We start from the raw sequence: 24302 nt of genomic DNA on the forward strand, positions 1-24302 counted from the left end.
TTTACGCTGTGAGTGGGTTATTGTCATTATCTACTAAGACTATATTTTCACTAAACAGTCTGAAAAACCACAGTTTTGAAGTCAACACTATTCTGACTCAAAACAAGCAATATTTACAAGAAAATGAACCAGGGGGCTTTTTCATAAAACTAGTTTACCAAATAATCCAGGCTTATTTCAGTAATTCTGACTTATTTTCACTTGATTTGGTTTCTGAAAGCAAAATTACCATAGCTCAAGCTCAGTCACTGTGTGCTGAGAAACTATCCTGGTCAGGAGCAGGCTAACTGTCAGGCTAAGCTGAGGTCCTCTAAAACTGACCAATAGGAACGCTTCAATATTACCACTGACTCTCTCACATACAATCAGTTGACTTTATTATTAGTCCAAAAGCTATACAGAAAATACACCTTAACACTAGAACCACCAGAGGTCGCTGTATATGTAAAAGCACCAGCGGGTACATTTTACCCACTCGCATGGCAACTGTTTTTATATGGCTACAGAACATATTATTTCTCTGTATTATGCCACTGTCTTCACAAAGAAGTGTCTAGAGTCATGAAATGATTATGTCTAGTCGTCAACTATATTTTTACCCTGTTGTTTTATGTTCAAGACTTTTTAATGCAGCCTACACTAATCCATTATGGTCAGTAAGCTAAAAAAAAAAAAAGCCCAACTAAAGCAAAAGAGCCCAACTAAAGCAAACACTGATCTCCATGATGGTGGCATCATTTTAACCAATAAAACATCAACATCTGATCCTCTGTAATTCTCAATAACAGCAGGTGTTCATCACTAATGCACAATCATCATTTAATTAGTCACTTAATTATCTCATTAACTTTAACTCTTTGAGGACTTGAGATTTGTCTCGAGACTTGCTTGTGTCTTGAAAGGAATGACTTGGTTCCTCCTCTGGTGAAATCAGCTGCTGAGTTCATGGGTGGAATAAACATATGGCAGGACTTTTACTTTCTGACCCCTGGACTATCCACCTCTGTCTGTAATATATCTGCTTGTTTTCCACTCTTTGGCCACCAGGTGGTATTGTGAGCAAATGAAGCCTCCAGAAATTAACCCTTCTGTGAACCACTTGGCTGAAAAGCTGAAAAGCTTCATAAGGCTTCATCTGGCCATCACTAGTTTAATGCTGCGTTCAGACCATGTCATAATTCCTAGATGACAACAAATATAATTATAAACTGTTTGTTTGTTTGTTATTATTAATGATGATGATAAATATTGCTAACCTAAACAAACAACAACAAAATAATAACAGTATAACACTTACATAATGTTTTTATATTGATATATGTATCTATTTTCCCCTTTTTTAGAACAGTAATAGCTTTCTTTGAAAGTCCCACCATGTTTCGCTGGTTCCGCATGAGGTGCAGTGGTCATTTGGTACAAGCCAGGGACGTTGCTAGGGTTGGGAGAGATAAGGGGCGTTTTATTTATATATTGCACATGAATATATAAATGTAGGGGAGACCGGGGAGTGTTGTAACACGGGGTTAGTTGTAAAATGATCAGTTTGATGTTATCAAAATCATACACTCCATTCACATTTTTTATGTTACATGAGGAGTGGCATGTGAATGTGAGCAACATTGTAGATTTTATGACCAAAAAAATGATTTTCAGGAAAGAAACCAATATTTTTCAGTATTCTGGTCAACTGCATTCAGACTCATCTGCTACTGCTCTGACAGGTTTTGGTAGGAGAGAACAAGAACTCAAGAGCAGAGAAAAAAAGGGCTTTATGTAAAGTCAAAACAAAGACAAAAGAGTGAATGTTAGCAGGACAGTGTGCTATACAAGTGCAGACCATAAAGTGTGTGATCGTCGGGGACAAAGCTGTGGATAAAACAAGACTTCTGATGAGCTACAGCACTGGTCGTTTTCCGAAGGAGTACGTCGGTATCCGTTATCAGTCACCGTTTACACTGAAATGAATGAAATCAGGATCGTTCTTACCAAAGTTTCAGTGCTGCTCAGTTGCTGTTTGTTATTGATGTTCTAAGCAGGTTATTTGTCTGGTCGGGCAAGTAAAATTCTCTTTCACTTGCCCTTTTACAAAATTCACTTGTCCTGGACAAGCGGACAAGTGTTAATATCGAGCCCAACATATTTTAAGGTGAAATAATATTTTTACAAATATGAATTTTTGAAGTCACATATTTTCTTTTTTTTTTTTTTCTTGTGTGCTTCTTTACTCTTTACTAAAACCTAAAAAAAAAACATACGTTTTTGAGTAACTTAATAGATCCAGAAAAAAATAACAAATCATGTATAAACTTTGGTGGAAATTGCATTGAACATCCACTAAATGTTCAAATAAAGCACAGTGTAATATTTATTACTCATTACTACCTACTAATTAAAGTAGCTCATACTTTGAATATGAAAATAAGATATGATCAGAGTAATTAAACTATGAATTGAATATGAAAATAAGATCAGAGTAAAGACTGGGAAGTTTTTTGGGAGGGAAAGTCGTTGCATTTCAAGAATCAGTTTATGTCACCTGCATGAACAGTAATTCAGACATCAACCACTGGAGGTCCTTCAGTCTGTCAACCCGACAATACAGCCTTAAAGGGATAGCTCACCCAAAAATGAAATTTACCCCATGATTTACTCACCCTCAAGCCATCCTATATGTAAACTTTCATCTTTCAGACGAACACAGTCGGAGTTATATTGAAAAATGTCTTGGATCTGCGTTTAAATGATCCTGACTTTCTTCCTGTGCTCTGTTTGAGCACTTTTGTGTGTTTGTATTTACACAAGCCCTTTTGGTTGGTTTTTGTGTGCCATGTGCTCTTTTGTCAGTCTCTTGTCTTTGCTCCACCTGCTTGCTATCTGATGATTGGTTCATTTGGTTTCTTCTCACTCTCTCATTCCAAAACCTGTCGGATGGAGCAGCAGCATAATGCATAATGCAGTCGACCAGCTAACTTTAGTCACATGGGTTTGACGATTTCCTTTGGTTCCTATCAACTCTGCATCTCTTTTCTGTGTGGAATCACTGTATTGTTGAATTGTGAAGGTGGATTATTCCAGTCGGAGCAATTTTTATTATTTAATTTAATTTATATTTATATAAACTTCAAAGTGTACTACAAATGCTACTACCAGTATTTAATTAGTAAACTATCAGTATAATCATGAGAATTGTGGGAAATTAGATTGGGCACGTCTTACAACAAATGACCTTTGGCAATATAAAGTATCAACAGAGAAGTGTTTAAGTATTATGGTGTGCAGCATTGTATTTAATATGAAAAAGTGTGTGGTTATGATTGTTAAAACTAAAGAAGATTGTAAACAAAAGTTTCCCTCCTTTTATTTAGGTAACCAAATATTAAATGTGGTAAATAAAATCAAATATCTGGCTCACATTATTAGAGATGATTTAAATGATGTTGATGATGTGCAACGCCAGTGCTGTCGGTTATACAGAAAGGCAAATGTGTTGCAAATACAGCATACTGTACTTCATTTTATACGTCACACTTATGGTGTAGTTAAAAAGCTGCATTTAATGATGCATTAAGAATCCTGCTTAAGTGTGGATGAGTGCAAGCCAATTGTTTGTATCTAGTGATGTTCCTTCTTTGCATGCTGTTTTAAGGAATTATATGTTTCATGAGTCAATTAAGTGATTCAAGAAATACAATTATAATAGCCTTAAATGATAGTGATACGAGTTATTCTTCCTTGTTCTGGAAGCACTGGAATTTAAGTTTGTATGTTTTCTCTTAAGAGATTGTTGTATGTGAATGTATGTTGGATGTCATTTTCTTCTTTTGTGTATTTATGTTTAATGTGATATGGACCAAATGGTCTGAAATAAAGAAATAATCATAAATATCATGAATTTTTAAAGTCACATTTTCTTCTTTCTGTGTACTTTACATCAACAAATATTTTAATGAGATCAAAATGTTTACTAAAAATTATCACCACATAAAATGCATTCACACTTAGGGGCAAAAGTGCATCAAACATCCACCTTTGACATAAACACAAAAAAGGAAAGTATTTGCATTTCAAAATTCTGTTTAATGCATCCATGAAGAAACATTCACACATCAGCCACTAGAGGTCCTTCAGTAAAACACTACAGCCTTAAACTGCATGCCAGTTAGTAACTAATCAGGTTTATTGAAGCATTAGCCATAGATTTAAGAGCAGACAAACCAAAACATGAGTGGAAACTCTTTATAAAACATGCATTACTACACAATAGAACATAATATACTTTGTTTCTCATTTGACGCTGCTGTAGATCACTGAAAGCTCCTCCACAGTTTCTACATTTGATCGCCTAAATAACAAACAATTAAGACAACAGCTTAGATTAGATGATCTGTGCTGGTTAAGATGTTACTGGTTAAATTAGTGCTAGTTAAGTGTTTCTCACCTCACGGCAGCACCAGGCTGATGAACTCTTATATTGTCATACTGGCATTCATTGTCGTCCGGTCTGTTCTTCTCTTTCTTTCGGGGATATTCGACAGTAGCGTAGTGGATCTCCTCAGTATCTCTGGATTCAGGAGTTTCTCCTCTGCTGGGTTTGACACTGGCATACAGAGCGTCATTGACTGTATCGGGTTCAGAAAGAGGCTCTGAAACTCTCTGAGACACGTCAGAATAGAGATCGTTCTGAAATATGAGAGAATTACAAATTATTACTTTTTAATTTGATCTGAGAAGTGATAGAAGTGTAGATTGTCAGTCAACTGAAGTTTGTCTCAAATTCTTCAGATCAATACCACACAGATGAAATCAGACCAAAGTTTTGATGTAAAATGCAGAGATTTATCTGCTTTACCTGTTTGACTGAGAAATCTTCAGTTTTAACATCCCGTTGTTTTCTCCTGTGATAATATCATTAACAGCATTTAGCACTTAACTCTATTCAAATAACATAAAATATTAATGCTGCTCTTTAAGATTACTATCAAATATAAATGAGTCATTGCCTGCTATAGTAAACCTAGAATGAACAAATACAATCACAGCATTTGTTGTTGTTGTTTGTTTTTGTTTCCATTTATCGCACATTATAGACCTGAAGATGATGATGATGATGATGATGATGATGAATCCTCCTCCAGATGCAGCTGTGATCACAAACACATTCCTACCAGCACCATGACGAACTGAAAGATGAAGATCATCATAATTAATAAACTGATGAATGATGTGAAGATACAGGAGTGTGTTTCTTTTTTTTTTTTTTTTTTTTTTTTTCATTTAGCTGACGCTTTTATCCAAAGCGACTTACAATTGCTATATATGTCAGAGGTCGCACGCCTCTGGAGCAACTAGGGGTTAAGTGTCTTGCTCAGGGACACATTGGTGTCTCACAGTGGATTCGAACCCGGGTCTCTCACACCAAAGGCATGTGTCTTATCCACTGCGCCATCACCACCCGTTTCTGTGTGTTAATAAAAGCTTCACCTGTGACAGTAACAGCGTCTGATCTCTGAGACCCATGTTGATTGTGAGCCTCACAGTAGAAGCGTCCACTCTGTAGTGCACTGAAACTCTGTCCAGATCCAACAGATGAGCTTTGATCCTCCTTAAACCAGCTGAAGTTCAGAGCAGGTGGGTTTGAATCACTGCTGCAGATCAGAGTCACTGAATCTCCCTCCACTATTTCACCAGATCCATTTATAGACACTGAGACGTTCTTGGGTGCATCTAAAAAGGATACAAATAAAATCCTTAAATCATTTAATCCAAACAGAATCTGCAGTTTTTTTCAAGAAGTACAAATAAATCTGTACTCACACATGACACTGAGCTGAACAGCAGGAGAGATGTAAGTGTGTCCATGTAGAGCACAGCTATATCTGCCTGCATCCTCTCTTCTGACTGACTGCAGCAGGAGTTGATTGTTTCCGTCTCTTCTCTCAGTTAATGGCTGTGAGTTTCTGTACCAGATGAATGTTGCTCTGTCAGTCAGAGTGCAGCTGCTTTTACATGTCAGACGGACATTATGACCCTCTGTCACTCTCTCAGGAGACTCCACCTGAAGATCTGAACACAACACACACATTATATCTAGTGCTGCTGTCAGACACTGATTATTATTCAACATAATGCACAGAAGAAGAGTGAAACATCATCAGAGTCACCTGTGACAGCAAGAGTCACTCCTGGATGACCAGTCCATCTTCCTTCTGTTCTATTAGTGATGAATCTGAAACAGTACATGTGTTCATCTTTCTGTGTCACATGACTCAGTCTGACGGTGCAGTTCTGCTGTTTATCTCCCAGATACTGAAGCCTCTGACTGTATTCAGGGTCCTTAGACAGATCTGAAGACTCTTCACCCTTTACAGGGTTTTTGGTCCAGAACACTTCCCTGATCTGATATCCAGTAGGGTATGTATAATTGCAGCTCATTATCACTGATGAGTTCTTTAGTGCACAGATGTGTGAAGGACTGTAACTCACATCCCAATCAGCAGAAACCCCTGAAACACAGAATTCATCAGGATTAAAATGCTGTTTTAACAGTTACAACGGGCCATTAAAACGTTAAAAGTTCTCAGAATGTATTAATTGTTATAAATAATCGCATTGTGAATTAATTAGTTTAGTTGGAGGATGTTACAGAAATAAACACAGAAACAGAAGTAAACCCAGATCAAAGAAATCAGCCATGAACAATACACAGCACTATACAATAATGAAAAAATGAGACTAAGAAAATAAAGCTAATTTTATTAAAAACCTGCACTGTAAAAAATTGATGTTAAAAAAACGGCCATATTCTGACAGTAACATTCTGGGTAACAATGAATTCAAGGTAATATTTGTTGTTTTCGAGAAAGTATCCTTCTGCAATCCTGTGAAGTAACAGCCGTCAGAGTCGACACTCAGAGACTGTTTCAAATCACACCCTATACCCTCATTCACTATTCCCTATTCTTTCAGTGATTCTGCTTGTTAACAGCATCTGTTCATCACTAATGCTCAATCATCACTTAATTTATCACATAATTATCTCATTAACACCACTGCTTCGGTGTTACTCTAACACTCTGTAGTGTGCACACATTATAAGTGTTCATTTATAACTGAGGATTTTGTTGTGGGGTTTAAAGGGTTAAAGATGCAAGATAAAAAAAAAAAAACAGCATGAAATGTAATTTAACAGCAATAAGCTGTAATTAATTTACGGCAACAGACTGTAGAAAAACTGCCAGCAGATTACCGTTAATGGAAGGAAAAACAGCAGTTTACTGTAAAACGTAACAGTCAGATTAACCAAATGGAAAAAGTTATTTTTACTGAATTATTAGTGAAGGTCCACAAAAAAAAAAAAAAACAGTAATGTAAAGTCATGAGCTGATAAGGAGAGTCAATATTAAACTGAACTGTATTAATGTGTTTTTGCACAAGAGAGATCTGTTAATGTGGTTTTGTGGGTCACCATTGTGCTGGAGAGTAGAGCCTGTGCTTCAGTCAATGATGAACCACAAACACTGGTGTTCTGTTGCTTTATTTAAAGACAGTAACGGTGCAGTTGCTTAAGCAGCAATATTCTTTTCATTAAATACTCCAGCATGTGCTGATAATGAACTGAAACAATTTGAATTAAAGACATGTTTTTAGTTACTTAAAGCATTAGCAGTTTTGTACAAAGAAATGTTTCTTCTCAATGAACTCAAATGATGTAAGTTCACATTACTAACGCCATATGAATACTAATATTTTAAACTCGAAGTGTATGAAGTTATTGGAGCATATTAATTTCCATTAAAATATAAAATGTAAAATACTGTAGTATAACAGTAACAATGTAAAAATTAAGAGCTGTAAATTAACGGTAGAGGGCTGCAAATTAACAGTACATTACTGTTATTTAACGGCACATTTTTTTACAGTGTGGGGACATTAAAATGTGAGTTTTGTGGCTTTTAACTGATGTCTCAGTTCTGAATTTGTGAACTAAACACAGTCTTCTGAGAAAACGGCCATAAATAGTCTTGATCTGCACAGCCTAACTTCCTGTTTCAAAAGGAAGTACATCAACATTGCACAGAAAACTGCCCATTACTTGCTCATTATGGGGTTTTTGAAAATAAAATGTAATATTTTTATAACGTGAATAACTTACTGTGAAAAAGCAGAAAGATCAGAGGAAGACGAGGAGCCATTCTGACCATCACCGTAAAATATATCTATAATACAGCATTAATTATCACTTTTATGCTAATAAACAGTATATGCAGAACACCCTAAACAGCTCTTAGTGTACGTAAGATCTTTGCACATCTGAAGATTATTAATGCACAACATCAGTGTGTGTAAATGAACTGATCATTGAGATGAACAGAAGATATTTCTCATGTCAGGAATCATGTGTTATAATAGCTTCATCTACAGAAATAATCATCAGGTTTTATTGAAGTACGAGTGTGTTTGTCTTACCGTGTTGAAGCTCATCAGATCAACAGCAGCCAAATGACAGACTGTTTTAACTCATGCACTTCAGCTACTGGCTTTGTGCGGTTAACACTGTTTTAATACCCAGCAGCAGAAACAGGTCCCTCCTTTAAGAGGAAAATACCATTGCTGAACTCAAACTAAACTAAAAATAACAATAAGATAGCAATACAAGTTAATTTGAGCACATTTTCAAAAGATGTTTAGAGAACAGGACTGTGTAACCAGACTTTAGTTTTAATATAAGCTAGCTGTAACCAGACTTTAATTTTAATATAAGCTAGCTGTTATTGTCCATGACATTTATATTCTCTGAAAACTAACTGCCAGTTAAACAACTCTAGGCCTGTCACGAATCTGGTTCTGACAAGATGTCGCCTCTCCATCGCCTCACGTCTTGTTCGCCCTGTTAAAACAGTAGTCCCTCACTGCAGAACAAAGATCCAGGGGGTGGGGTTGGATCCTCATCCAGGGGGTGGAGATGGGTAGGTTTAGGGATCAGGGGGTGGAGATGGGTAGGTTTATTTATATGTAAGGTGGGAGGAGTTGGATCTAGATCCAACAACACCCCCTGAATCTTGTGTTCTGCACTGAGGACCATCTCAGTGTACTCTTTCAAAACTCTTTTGTCAGTCATATAGACAGCTGATTGTTCTGTCACATGACTCTCGCTTCTGTAGAGTGACGGTCCATTAGATAAAAGCAGATGATCAGATGATTTACTTATCAATGAGCAGAACTCAGATACATACCTATGATTAGTGATGGGCAGGTGAAGCCTCATGAAGCTTTAAGCTTTTCAGCCAAGTGGTTCACAAAAGGGTTAATTTCTGGAGGCTTCATTTGCTCACAATACCACCTGGTGGCCAAAGAGTGGAAAACAAGCAGATATATTACAGACAGAGGTGCAAAGTCCAGCACTGATCTCCATGATGGTAGCCTCATTTTAACCAATAAAACATCAACATCTGATCCTCTGTAATTCTCAATAACAGCAGGTGTTCATCACTAATGCACAATCATCATTTAATTAGTCACTTAATTATCTCATTAACTTTAACTCTTTGAGGACTTGAGATTTGTCTCGAGACTTGCTTGTGACTTGAAAGGTATGTCTTGGTTCCTCCTCTGGTGAAATCAGCTGCTGAGTTCATGGGTAGAACAAAAATGTGGCAGAACTTTTACTTCCTGACCTGACCGGACTATCCACCTCTGTCTGTAATATATCTGCTTGTTTTCCACTCTTGGGCCACCAGGTGGTATTGTGAGCAAATGAAACCTCCAGAACTTACCTCTTTTGTGAACCACTTGGCTGAAAAGCTGAAAAGCTTCATGAGGCTTCATCTGCCCATCACTACCTATGACACACAACTACAAACTACTCTCATTAAGAAACAATCAGAATCTATATTCAAATGACACAACGTCCTTTGCTTCTGTCAGAAATGAAGCAGGACATACAAGCAAACACATTCAAATAAAGAGGTAAAGAACCGCTATTAAAGCAAACAGAGACTGAAGAACCAGAGGAGAGGCTGAATGGAATTATAATACAAACATATGAAGGACTTTAAATTCATCTTCATGTGTGTGTTGTTTTTTCCTGTACTGTGTTCAGTGATTTCCAGCTGATGTGCATTAATGTTGAGGTCAGTAGCAGGAGATGGTGACCTCTGCTGATAGTTTGAGGGTTTGAACAAACATGAGCACAAATAAAACTGATCACTTAAAGGGGAAGTTACAGAAACACAACAGACAGAATAACAGACGCTGAGCATATTGAGAGCTTTGTGTCATGCTGTAGCACAAACAAAGATTACAACTGAAATATCTGAAGGGTTACAGCTGTCAGAAATTAGTGGGAAATGTAGAGGCCCTTGCTTTGAATGACTTCAGCAGATCTGCTGCCATAAGACATAACTATTCTCTCACACAGTTGTAACAGGCTTAGGCCTGTTATCATAATTTTCTTCTAAAATTAAAGGAAAACGCCACCGTTTTTCCATATTCCGATATGCTATTCCCTCAACTTAGACAAGTTGATACGTACCTCTCCCGTCTCAGTGTGTGCACTCAATCACTGTAGCACGCGGCGCCACTATGTTAGCGTTTAGCTTAGCACCATTCATTCCTTAGGATCCAATCAGGGATGAATTTAGAAGCTACCAAACACTTCCATGTTTTCCCAATTTAAAGACAGTTACATGAGTAGTTACACGAGTAAATATGGTGACACAAAATAAAACGTGGGGATTTTCTAAGTGGATAAAAATGCTAACTATAATGTATTGCGGAAGAGCTTCGACCTATTGTCAAATTCGCTGATGATACTGTGGTTCTGGGCCTCATCTTCAACACTGATGAGACCGCATACTTGGATGAGGTAGAGAGACTCACATCTTGGTGCCAGGACAACTGTCTCTCTCTGAATGTGAGCAAAACTAAAGAGCTGATCATGGACTTTAGGAAGAGACAGCAGCAGCCCTACACTCCTCTTATGATCAGTGGGACCCCTGTGGAGAGGGTGAGTAGCTTCAAGTACCTCGGTGTAAACATCTCCGAGAACCTGACTTGGACTACACACATCCAAACACAGGTTAAGAAAGCCAGACAAAGACTTTACCATCTGCGACAGCTGAGGAAATTCAGAGTCTCACCAGCAATCCTGAAAACTTTCTATTCAGGGACCACAGAAAGTGTATTGACTCAGTGCATCTCAGTGTGGTATGGAAACAGCTCCAATCAGGACTGCAAAGCACTACAGAGAGTTGTGCGCTTAGCTGAGCGCATCTCAGGGTCTGCTCTCCCCTCTCTGCAGGACATCTACCTCAAACGCTGCAAAAATAGAGCTGTTAAAATAATCAAGGACTCAAATCACCCTGGTAACCGTTTATTCACTTTGCTTCCATCTGGTAAGCGCTTCCGGAGCCTGATGGCAAAAACTGAGAGACTTAGGAGGAGCTTCTTCCCCCAGGCCATCAGGCTCCTAAACTCTAACTCTGTGTCATAACATCACTTGACTCCATGTAAATATCACCATATCAATAGCTATTCATAATTTTTCTCTACCTCATATTGCTGCTATTTAAATACCCTGTACAACTTTTTGCACATTCTTGTTGCACATTCCTCTTATTACTATTTAAGTCAACAACATACTGACCTGCACGTTTATATTTATATTTTTTATCTTTTATTTTATTTTATTCCTCTTATTTTTCTACTTTTCTTTTTCTTAATATTTGTATTCTATATAATTGCACTGTCCTTGGAGCAGACCTGACCTACATTTCACTGCTGGTTATACCCTGTATAATTGTGTATGTGACAAAATAAAAATCTTGAATAACTTGAATAACCTTTGCAGCACTTCGACCTCGGCGCAGTAATATCATCACTCCTGAAAACTCCCCCTCCACACTTTGACCTCAGGAGTGATGATACAGGTCCTTTTCAAAAAATTAGCATATTGTGATAAAGTTCATTATTTTCTGTAATGTACTGATAAACATTAGACTTTCATATATTTTAGATTCATTACAACACAACTGAAGTAGTTCAAGCCTTTTGTTGTTTTAATATTGATGATTTTGGCATACAGCTCATGAAAACCCAAAATTCCTATCTCAAAAAATTAGCATATCATGAAAAGGTTCTCTAAACGAGCTATTAACCTAATCATCTGAATCAACTAATTAACTCTAAACACCTGCAAAAGATTCCTGAGGCTTTTAAAAACTCCCAGCCTGGTTCATTACTCAAAACCGCAATCATGGGTAAGACTGCCGACCTGACTGCTGTCCAGAAGGCCATCATTGACACCCTCAAGCAAGAGGGTAAGACACAGAAAGAAATTTCTGAACGAATAGGCTGTTCCCAGAGTGCTGTATCAAGGCACCTCAGTGGGAAGTCTGTGGGAAGGAAAAAGTGTGGCAGAAAACGCAGCACAACGAGAAGAGGTGACCGGACCCTGAGGAAGATTGTGGAGAAGGACCGATTCCAGAGCTTGGGGGACCTGCGGAAGCAGTGGACTGAGTCTGGAGTAGAAACATCCAGAGCCACCGTGTACAGGCGTGTGCAGGAAATGGGCTACAGGTGCCGCATTCCCCAGGTCAAGCCACTTTTGAACCAGAAACAGCGGCAGAACCGCCTGACCTGGGCTACAGAGAAGCAGCACTGGACTGTTGCTCAGTGGTCCAAAGTACTTTTTTCGGATGAAAGCAAATTTTGCATGTCATTCGGAAATCAAGGTGCCAGAGTCTGGAGGAAGACTGGGGAGAGGGAAATGCCAAAATGCCTGAAGTCCAGTGTCAAGTACCCACAGTCAGTGATGCTGGTGTTGGTCCACTGTGTTTTATCAAGGGCAGGGTCAATGCAGCTAGCTATCAGGAGATTTTGGAGCACTTCATGCTTCCATCTGCTGAAAAGCTTTATGGAGATGAAGATTTCATTTTTCAGCACGACCTGGCACCTGCTCACAGTGCCAAAACCACTGGTAAATGGTTTACTGACCATGGTATTACTGTGCTCAATTGGCCTGCCAACTCTCCTGACCTGAACCCCATAGAGAATCTGTGGGATATTGTGAAGAGAAAGTTGAGAGACGCAAGACCCAACACTCTGGATGAGCTTAAGGCCGCTATCGAAGCATCCTGGGCCTCCATAACACCTCAGCAGTGCCACAGGCTGATTGCCTCCATGCCACGCCGCATTGAAGCAGTCATTTCTGCAAAAGGATTCCCGACCAAGTATTGAGTGCATAACTGAACATAATTATTTGAAGGTTGACTTTTTTTTTTTGTATTAAAAACACTTTTCTTTTATTGGTCGGATGAAATATGCTAATTTTTTGAGATAGGAATTTTGGGTTTTCATGAGCTGTATGCCAAAATCATCAATATTAAAACAATAAAAGGCTTGAACTACTTCAGTTGTGTTGTAATGAATCTAAAATATATGAAAGTCTAATGTTTATCAGTACATTACAGAAAATAATGAACTTTATCACAATATGCTAATTTTTTGAAAAGGACCTGTATTACTGCGCCGAGGTCGAAGTGCTGCGATGTGCTCTTCCGCCATACATTATAGTTAGCATTTTTATCCGCTTAGAAAATCGCCACTGTTTATTTTGTGTCACCGTACTTACTCAACTTGTCTAAGTTGAGGGAAGAACATATTGGAATATGGAAAAACGGTGGCATTTTCCTTTAATACCACTACACACCACTAGGGACGCTCTAGTGTCTTGAATTTACTCCGGTGAGTGGAAGAGAAAGCCAGAGTTGTTTGAGAAAGGCAGAATGGCCTACCAGCTGTGTTACCACCAGTTACGCCAAGTCCTGATTGGGAAACTTTGGTTTTACAGCTCAATCAAAAAGGACTCTTTGTTCCCACTAGCAATCATACTTTCCATTCATTGTTTGAAAATCAAAAAGAGGATTAACAATTTGTTCCTTGACTTCTATTCCATGACTTCAATTTGTGGATTACTTGGATCTTTGGATCTCATGTTCATGGATTATAAAGATCTTGCCTTTCTTTGGTGGATTACCTGAATGTTAGAGTTATTGGACGATTGGAACTGTTCTGTTCAAGAATACCATCTTTATCTTTACTTTACTGGATGTCAGCTAAGGCTGTGATATTCATTTCAACTCATGCACTCAGCTAATGCTGTTGATACAATTGTTTAGGCTATATTAGGCAGCTTAAAGGAGCACTCCACTTTTTGAAAATAGGCTAATTTTTCAACTCCCCAAGAGCTAAACAGTTGAGTTTTACCATTTTCGAATCGATTCAGCCGATCTCCGGATCTGCCGGTAGCACTTTTAGCGGAGCTTAGCATAGATCATTGAATCTGATTAGACCATTAGCATCACGCTCAAAAATGACCAAAGAGTTTCGATTATTTTCCTATTTAAAACTTGACTCTTCTGTAGTTACATCGTGTAGTAAGACTGACGGAAAAAGATAAGTTGTGATTTTCTTGGCTGATATGGCTAGGAACTATACTCTCATTCCGGCGTAATAATCAAGGAATTTTGCTACTTTCAGACTATTTTCAAGAATATGAAATAATACTAATACATTTATTCTTCAAGGATGTTAAATTGATTAAAAAAAAGTGACAGTAAAGACATAATGTGACACTTAAGACTGGAGAAAAGAAATCACAGAAATAAATATAAAGAATATTAAAACAGAAAACCATTGTTTAAAATTGGACAAGGCTCTAATTTTAATTTTGACATTTTAAACAGCAGGATTAAATAAATTATTGTAATCCCACTGTGCATCAAGCGCCTGCCGCCATTGTTTTGAATGCGCTCAAACACTAACCAGAAACGTCCAAGGAACAAAGATGTAATTGTGTGGGGAAGTCATGGCCTAATGGTTAGAGAGTCGGACTCGTAATCCAAAGGTTGCGGGTTCGAGTCTCGGGCCGGCAGGGATTGTAGGTGGGGGGAGTGAATGTCCAGCGCTCTCTCTCCACCCTCAATACCACGACTGAGGTGCCCTTGAGCAAGGCACCGAACCCCCAACTGCTCCCCGGGCGCCGCAGCATAAATGGCTGCCCACTGCTCCGGGTGTGTGTTCACGGTGTGTGTGTGTTCACTGCTGTGTGTGTGCACTTTGGATGGGTTAAATGCAGAGCACGAATTCCGAGTATGGGTCACCATACTTGGCCGTATGTCACTTCACTCACTTCACTTCACTTCACTTAAACCACCGAATATCCGTTGAAATGGTCTACACACACACACACACATTGAGAAAAGAGCCATCAAATTTTGGAAACATTTAAAACTGAGCGACCCCAACTCTTATCATTTTAAAGCCCTTAAAAACCATGAGGTGAACCCTGAAAAAAGTCCCCTGATTCAGATGGTCCTGAAGCTGCAAACACAAACTAACATGACTAACAACATCCAGCATCAGGACGCTGAAACATCCATCCATAAAATTCGGCCCAACCAAATTATATAAGCACAAAAAAAAAATATCTAACCTACTGGAAAGAAACAACAGAAAAAAAAGTAAACTTGAATGTTATTTGGCCCTAAATAGAGATTACACAACTGCAGAATATCTGAGTACAGTGAACGACTGTAAACTAAGAAGACAAATGACGAGGTACAGACTGAGCTGTCACGGGTGGAGAGAGACGAAGACTCAAATGCTGGCGAAAAGTGGGTCTTTTAATAAAAGAGAACAAAAAAATGAACAAAAACCACTCCGAAGGGGAAAAACAGGCAGACAGAGAACTGCTGTACCTGCAAACATACCCACACATACAACTCTAACCCTCAAACATGAAATAACGAAACAGCAGAGGACTGCAGACATCAGGAGAATAAATAGGGAGACAAACGAGGAGGACACAGGTGAAGTCACTGAAACAATAATGAGATAACAAGGAGGGCGGGGTCAGACAATAGACAGGAGAGCACATGGCACAAACCACAAACAACAAGCCATGTGCTCAAACAAACACACAGTGACATCTGGTGGCCAATAAGGGCACACCAGCAGGACGTGACACTGAGCAACCATACTCTGACTATAGAGAAAGATATCAGACAGCACTGGCTGCCCAAAGAGAGCTGCACCTACCCATACTGTACCCACAGAGTAACACTTCCTCACCAGCTGCCCTAACTATCAAGACATTAGAAAGAGATTTTATCCCGAATATATGAATCTTTGCTCTGACTTCAAAATGTTAAACAAGAAAACACAACTTCAATATTTAGTAGGTGAAAAACAAGATTGTATCTTACTAGCAGCAAAATACATTGACACCTGTCACAAAAAGAGGGAGGAGTCAACAAATCAGTGATGCGCCCACACACACACTAAATTTTAAATAGTTCATAGAATTCTACAATTCTTAGAATTGTTCTATTTTGTGTAATTACATATACATGCATGTATTTTTATTTTTTTAATACATATTTGTTATTTATTTAATATAAACACTACACTGTAAAATTGTTGTGATGGTGTGTAAACATTTGGTTAACTTATTTTATTTGAGTCCACTGAGAATAAATATTTCTTAGTATAAAACTGCAAACAATTAATTTGTAATAGTAAAGTTACTAAAAACATTAACTCAAATCGCTGCAGTTTATCATGAGCTATAGCACACATGTATGTGCTAAAGCACTTAACAAAGAGATCATCTCTATATTAACAGCTCTACAGTTACTGTCTTTAAATAAAGCAGCAGAACATCAGTGTTTGTGGCTCATCATTGACTGAAGCACCGGCTCTCCAGCACAATGGTGACCCACAAAACTACATTAAACTAACAGATCTCTCTGTGCAAAAATAATACAGTTCAGTTAAATATTTACTCTCCTTATAGATAATTATGTGATTAATTAAGTGATGGTTGTGCTTTAGTGATGAACAGCTGCTGTTCACTGAATGAAAGAGAAATCACTGAATGAAAGAGATTCAAGAACTAGAACTGACTTCAGCCACAGCCTTAGATGAACTCAACTGAAATACAAGACATCATCAAATCTCTCAAGATCTGATTAAACAACTCCACAAACAGCATTACCAGCTTCACACATTACAATTTGACTTTATTTATCTCAAATGAAATAAGTTAACCAAATGTTTACACACCATCACAACAATTTTACAGCATGCAAGAGTTTTCTGTATTTTTACAGTACAATTGTAATTACTGATTTACAGAACTTTTGTAAATTTACAGTCTTACTGGCAATCAAAATTGCCATTAAGTTGCTGTAAATCTTAAAGCATTTTTTTTTACATTGTATGCTTTGGCAATCAGAGAGAGAGAGAGAGAGAGATAATAATAATAATAATAATAATATAATTCATTATTTATTCACTGTAACATCTTGTTTCTAAATAAAAAAGAGAATTAAAAGAAAACACTTTAAAAATACACTCGTTTACTCATGTAAAAAAAATAAAAATAAAGCTTTACATGAGTTTTAATACTGATAAGCTTTAATACAGCTGCCACTAGTCTATTTTTGTTAGCATACATGTGAGATGCTGAGTTTTCTATTATAGGACTAAAAACCTATTGCATTGCATTTTAAGATAAATATGATCAGTGTAAGATATTATTGTGTTATGCACTTGGCTACATAGTCAAAGTATTAGTTTCAGGTATTTGCATATGTGGGCATGCTTGTTCATATCAGGTGACTAGGAGGGGTAATTGTGTGTCTCTACTTTTAAGACTGATCCTCTCTTTTCCACTGAGCTACACAACACGACAATTTACACAATCATCCAACCATATCAAGTAAGTGCTTTTTGTTTTTATTCTTCTCTCTGAAGAGAAAATAATGCATACAAGTGTGCTTGTATTAAATTGTGTCTATGACAAATGCATGCTCACAACTAAATTTGAAAGTTTTTCAGGTGAATGCATTTCAAATTATTTTATTCATTAAAATGATTTAGTTTAATTTTGAAATAAAGTATTTTTTTTTTTTTTTTGGTTATATAATCAAAATGCAATGATATTCTTTGAAAAACAGAAGTGTTATAATACTATGTCTTGATTTTTTGTCAAATATGATAAAAAAAAAACAAGAAACACACTCATCATAGTGTCCTGTATTGTGTGCTGATCAACATGCATAGTTGTACCATACTCATGATGATGATGATGATGATTATTATTTTATTTATTGTCATTATAACTATATCTAGCTTTGAAAATTACAAGAAACAGTCAAAAGTACAATAAAATAAATGAAACAAATGTCTGTGCTTTTAACTGTTCTATACAGTACTATTTATTTGGTATCTTTAAGGTGAAAGTGAAAAATGTAGTCAGGCTAGTTTCTCAGAACAACATTCGGTCCCACTTTATATTAGGTGGCCTTAACTACTATTACATTGAAACTAATCATTTGATACAGTGCACTTACTGTGTACATGCTTTTATATTGTACTTATATTTTTAAAAATATCTAGTTACATCTGTAATTAATTTATGTAATTAAATTTATAATTACACTGTTGACCCATCCTTTACTCCTTAACCCACCCTTAAACCTACCCATGCCACCAAACCTGTTCCTAACCTTACCCGTATCCCACCTCAATAGCAGCAAAAGTGTTTTACAATACAATATGAACACAGTAAGTACATTGTACTTATTTTTTGATGTAAGTACATAGTAGTTAACAGACCCAAATAGTGCAGATGTTTGATTGTACACAACATGTTGTTGATGTGTTTCTACTGGTGATGGACCTGGGTGATACATTCACAGAGGTCATTACAGTAATGAAATGGATTCAAGAGAATTTTCAAGCAAAGGTCTTAAAACACACAATGGTGCTTTTTACTCAAGCAGATGAGTTACATGTGCCAGTTGAAGATTTTCTTGGAGGATGTCAAACACTGCGGTCAGTAGTTGATCAGTGTTCAGGAGCATTTCATGTTTTTAACAACAAAGATGAAGATCGATCTCAAGTCACTGAGCTTCTGGACAAGATAAACAAAGTGAGGAAAAAGAATGTTCACAGGACTATAAGGAGACCCAGGATGGAATTCTAAAGCCCGAAACAAACAGCACAATTGTTGGCAGTCCCAGACGAAAGATTGGCATTGTGAAACAATCGTGGCGATTTCTGTGATCGTGGCTCCTAATCGGTGGTCCTATGTCGTACAGTGAGAGAGGTTCAAAGACGGCCGTTGTCACGGTCTTGTGACCAAAGATAGCCTGCAATATAGCATGATTATCGCCCAGTGTGTTTGCAGGTACGATCCATATTTACTGACCGACCAATAAAAATGTGACATGAAATCAATGTGAAATGGCTCTAAAACATAATAAAACTGCTTACCTCAAGCTGTTGTCTCATCCTCTTTCACCGCTTCCATTTTTTTGAGCACACATAAAAACTACAACTGCTAAAATATGATTTATCCTGCTCTTTTAGCATGCTGATGACGTTTTATTCTACTATAGTAACGTAATAGAGTGGTGGAACTATGATTTCAGTTTTAGTTTGGCTCTAGTTTTGAATTTATTCCAGTTTATATGAAAAGGTTCATGTAGCGTGGATTAAAATTCATAAACAGTGTAAATCCTTTTCACTGAAAACATTAAAAATGAGTTTGAGAAAGTTGTCGGGAGTGCGGTGGTGGTGACGTTGAAGGCGAGCGACCGTGGTGGTGTAGTTTGTTTATAGCCTAAGTTTAGCTTTTAAGTACTGGCGCTTTTATATAGGCTTCAAAATTTGTCAGAGTTATATTATTTTGTGAAAATTATCTTGATGGACAAAACGTGTAAGTTTCATGAACTACGATTGAACGCAGAACTCATTTTTTTGCGATTATCCAAAAGTCTATGGCAAAATCCTTTTGGCTTTTTGTTGAGGAACCAGTTTCATGCTAACAGCCGATCCGCCTACAGAGTGATGTCATAGTTCCCCCACTCTATAGGTGTCATCACCGTACAGTCTACAAACACATCGTAGCCAAGTTTATTAGATCCATGTCGTACAGTGTGGCATGCAGTGATCTTATAGGATTGCTAAAATCATGCAGTATGTTTTGGGCTTAAAGGGAAAATGCGCTGCTGGAGTAGCAGGAGCAATAGCTGCTGTGTTGAGATGGTCCTCACTGCAGAACACAAGATCCAGGGGGTGTGTTTGGATCTAGATCCAACTCCTTCTACCTTGCATATACCTAAACCTAGCCGTCTCCACCCCTTAGATGTGGATCCAACCCCGCCCGCTGGATCTTTGTTCTGCAGTGAGGGGCTACTGGCTGTGTTGGGAACAGCTGAATTAACTGCAGGAAAAGCAGCTGCATTAATAGGAACAGCAGGAGGAGCAGCAGCAGCTTGAGCTGCAGTGTATTTATTTTCTGATCAATTAAATAAAATCAGGATCTCGGTTGTTTTCCATATGTAGGGATTTAACTACTCTTTTGTTAATGTGCCATCTTGTGGTGGAAAATGTCTAAGGAATAAGTTTGCAAATGCAATGGTACTGTTGTTGAGAAATAGGAAATTAACTTTTTTTCAATCAGCTTTGCATGTTAAATATTGTTACTTTTTCCAACTGTTATTCTTCTCGTCAGGGAGCACTTTTTAATAAAATTGAAGTTCATTTCTACAGAGCCTTCTGATAAAATAGGGCCCTACTCCTTAATGGGACATAATAATAGATAATGTTACAGTAGAATTATTAATAGACCATTTTTTTTTTATTTGTGGATGCTCTGTAAGTGGTTAGAAATTGATTATCTACTATAGGAAAGAGAGTTTCAGGTTAAAGATGTTTCCAAGTGTTGACCGTATGTTGTAGATACTGGAGGAAGATATATTTGTGGCTCCTCTTCATCAAATTCAGCAAATTAGAAAAATTTTAAAGTCCTGTGGCAGAACAGCTGCACATTCTGAAGTGAATTACTCTTGCTCATCTGAGTTAACTCCTGACTCTCCCTGCAGTTTGCCAAACATACAGTATCAGGAAATGCATGAACAAATGCACATTTTTAAGACATGAATGCATGACTTTTATCATGTAATTATTCTTTTTATTTACAAACTCCTACAGACATCACTGACTCTTCAGATGTAGTTTAGTGTATTTCTCCTGTTTGTTCAGCAGGTTTAACGTACTAAAGGGAGTACAGAAGCATACTGAAGAATCCAGTACTGACTCTAACTCATTTTAATAGATTAAAACAACCTGCATCCGACATACAGCTAAACCAACAACATATTACATGCCACCAAATAAAAGTGTCAGAAAGCATTTCAGTCACATGTCACAGTGTTAGTAGATTAATTTTCATTGGTTTAGAGGGAGTTTCACTGTCAAAACAGCTTGAGCTCATATACCTTCATTCTCTCGGAGAGACTGAACTACTGCAGGGAAACTTACAGACACCAGCCAAACCAACTGATTCAAGAGAAATGATTCCAGAACACACAGGTACGTTTGAATTAATGTGCTATATTATAGCAAACTGATATAATAGTCCTTGTAGAATATTTTTGCTACAAAATGTACACAGCAAAACCTGTTTGACTGGATTGTAGCTGATCTCAATGACTCTTGTTTACACACTTTTAACATGGGTGATACAGTTCTGAACATATCTTCAATAATAAAACATGTCGGTATTTGCACCAATGGTAAATATCAATGTCAATAAATTAATCTGTTTTTTAGACACATAAGTTTAGGGTGAAGATACTTTGCTGGTTTGCATTTTGCAATAAGAAGTCCCAAACATCCCAGGGCAGCTTTAAATGAGAAAGAGAAAAGGAAAAATAAATAAACACATTTACAAAGGAAAAATACAACAATCACACCTTTTCAAGGTCTGAACCCATGCATGTCATTATGTAAATTATGATGATAATAGCGGAAGTGTTGTTACATTAATATCTATCGCAATATAGATATATAAAATAGTTTTTATACAGTTTTTGTCACCGAATGATGGAACACACAGTCACTAATTCCTCTTATTATCGTGATACTTTGATACAAATGCGAGTGGCTTTCTTGAACTGGTTTATTTGAAAGCTTCTCTCCAGATACTGACAACAAAATATAGAAACCACATTAGCATGCCTTAAAACAAAAGCATATGAAAGAAAAATACAGTCATACAAAAGTAAATTACAGACTCACAAATCAAAATACATTGTTGGCTACATGCTGATAGAGAGGAACATAATCACAAAGTTCTTTGTGACAATGTTAAGACTTTACCTACTTCTGACAATTATTTCTGTATTTATTTCAGAGCCCGATTTAAATGAGCTGAGGATAATGTTATTGGGAGTCTCTGGAGATGGAAAGAGTCCAACAGCAAATGCAATACTGGGTCGAGAGGCATTTAAAGAGAGCAGAACCAGAGAGAGTGAGAAACAGACAGGAAGAGTAGAAGACAGAAACATCTCCATCATCGACACGCCAGGATTCTTCAACACGCAACTCACTGATGAAGAGATGAAGAAGCAGATGATGAAGAGTCTGTATCTTGCTGATCCTGGTCCTCACGTTTTCCTGCTCGTCATCAACCTGGAGACCTTCAGAGAGGAGCAGAGGAACATTGTCCAGCAAATTCAGGAGAACTTTGGAGAAGAAGCGTTTTTATTGACCATGGTGCTGTTTATTGGACGAGAAAAAGTCTCCAAAAGAGAGTTTATTCAAATCATTGAGAGGGAAGAAACACAGAAAATTCTGAACTACTTTGAGGGAAGATTTCATGTAATGAACAGCAATTATGAATGTGATCTGAATCAAATCATAAAGCTCCTGAAGGGTATTGATGAAATGGTGAAGAACAATGGAGGACAAAACTACAGCAATGAAATCCACCTGAAGAATCAGAGAAAACCTAAAGAGCAGAAAGAGACATTTAAAAATGATGAAAAGAGGCTAAAACAAGAAGAGAGAATGAAACATGAGCCGATGAGGAAAGGACGAGAAGAGAGAGGAGGGATACATCAAGAGGAGGAAATAAAAACCAAAAGCAAAGAAAGCAGTATAAAAGCCGATAATGAGAAGAAACAAGAGGATGTGAGTGGGAAGAAAACACAGTATCTGAGAGGTAAGGAGGCAGGAGTTCAAGAAGATCTCAGGAAACAGATGGAAAATCTACATATGTAGGATATAAAAGTGTCCTGTTTACTGCGTAAATGAACAACAGTAATTTAAAGCCTTTATTTGTGTATTAAATCAAGATTTCATAATCAGTGAACTGTTGAAGAGCTTTCCACATAATAGTTTATGTTAATCTTTGTTTCACAGTGGAAGGAGACCTGAGGATTGTTCTTCTGGGTAAAACTGGATCAGGAAAGAGTTCAAAGGGAAACACGATACTGGACAGAGATGTCTTTAAAGTTCGTTTTTCCTCTGAATCTACAACTCAGCTGTGTGAGAAACATGAGGGAAACGTGGAAGACTGGAACATCTCAGTGATCGACACACCTGGGCTGTTTCACACGTCCATGACTGAAAATCATCTGAAGGCTGAGATTGAGAAGAGTTTGCAGATGTCTGCTCCTGGTCCTCATGTGTTTCTGCTGGTCATCAGATTGGGGAGATTCACAGAGGAAGAGCAAAACACAGTCAAATGGATTTTGAATAACTTTGGAGAAGATGTTAAGAGATTCACCATAGTGCTGTTCAATGTAGCTGATAAATTAATCAAACCTTTAGAAGAAATTTTGCAGGAAACACAAGAGCTGAAGAAGTTAGTGGATGAATGTGAAGGTAGATATCACGTCTTTAATAATGTGGAGAACAACGATCAAGCTCCAGTCAGTGAACTGCTGGAGAAGATCAAGACACTAGTGGAGAAGAACAGAAGAGGATACTACACCAGTCAGACGTTCAACAGGAGTCAGAGAAAGACACTCACAATCATAATCTTAATGATTGCTTTAACATGTTTTGTATTATTACGTATTATTGTATTAAACGATTTTAAGTAAGCATGCTTATGATGATGATGATAATAATGATAATTTCCTTAATTTACTTTAAAACATCCAACAGAGATTGAAGTGAACTGTATTGCACTATTATATTAGGACTGAGATATGACTGTATTAGAGGTTTACTTTATTCTTATTGCAGTACTAATAATGCATTCAAATTTGTTATCGACGCTTTTCTTGTTGTTGTAAGTTTTTTTTTTCATTAAATTAATTAAAATGACCGATCAAATCAAAGAAGGCGGGCTTTGTTTACAGAAGCAGAACACAAATTGTGAAAGAGTGTGGGGTAATATTAAGTAACTGTTTCACGATAGATATGTAAAACTATACCAA

The 24302-nt window shown here is 37.4% G+C and overlaps 2 protein-coding genes across 2 annotated transcripts; one reads left to right on the plus strand and one right to left on the minus strand.

Annotated features, from left to right (window-relative positions):
- Nucleotides 1-4059: 4059 nt before the first annotated feature.
- Nucleotides 4060-8893, minus strand: LOC306872988 (B-cell receptor CD22-like). Its single transcript, XM_079421972.1, has 9 exons — nucleotides 8467-8893; nucleotides 8153-8216; nucleotides 6162-6503; nucleotides 5815-6063; nucleotides 5482-5724; nucleotides 5090-5180; nucleotides 4850-4895; nucleotides 4439-4680; nucleotides 4060-4342 (listed from the first exon to the last, which is right to left on the minus strand). The coding sequence occupies exons 1-9, from the start codon at nucleotides 8479-8481 to the stop codon at nucleotides 4285-4287; spliced, it is 1350 nt and encodes a 449-aa protein (XP_079278098.1). The 5' UTR covers nucleotides 8482-8893; the 3' UTR covers nucleotides 4060-4284.
- A 12418-nt stretch (nucleotides 8894-21311) lies between these two features.
- Nucleotides 21312-24200, plus strand: LOC306872985 (GTPase IMAP family member 8-like). Its single transcript, XM_079421966.1, has 3 exons — nucleotides 21312-21444; nucleotides 22268-23077; nucleotides 23278-24200. The coding sequence occupies exons 1-3, from the start codon at nucleotides 21426-21428 to the stop codon at nucleotides 23961-23963; spliced, it is 1515 nt and encodes a 504-aa protein (XP_079278092.1). The 5' UTR covers nucleotides 21312-21425; the 3' UTR covers nucleotides 23964-24200.
- Nucleotides 24201-24302: the final 102 nt, after the last annotated feature.

Source organism: Barbus barbus (assembly GCF_936440315.1).
Source record: "Barbus barbus genome assembly, chromosome: 7".
In the NCBI taxonomy this organism is placed as follows: domain Eukaryota; kingdom Metazoa; phylum Chordata; class Actinopteri; order Cypriniformes; family Cyprinidae; genus Barbus; species Barbus barbus.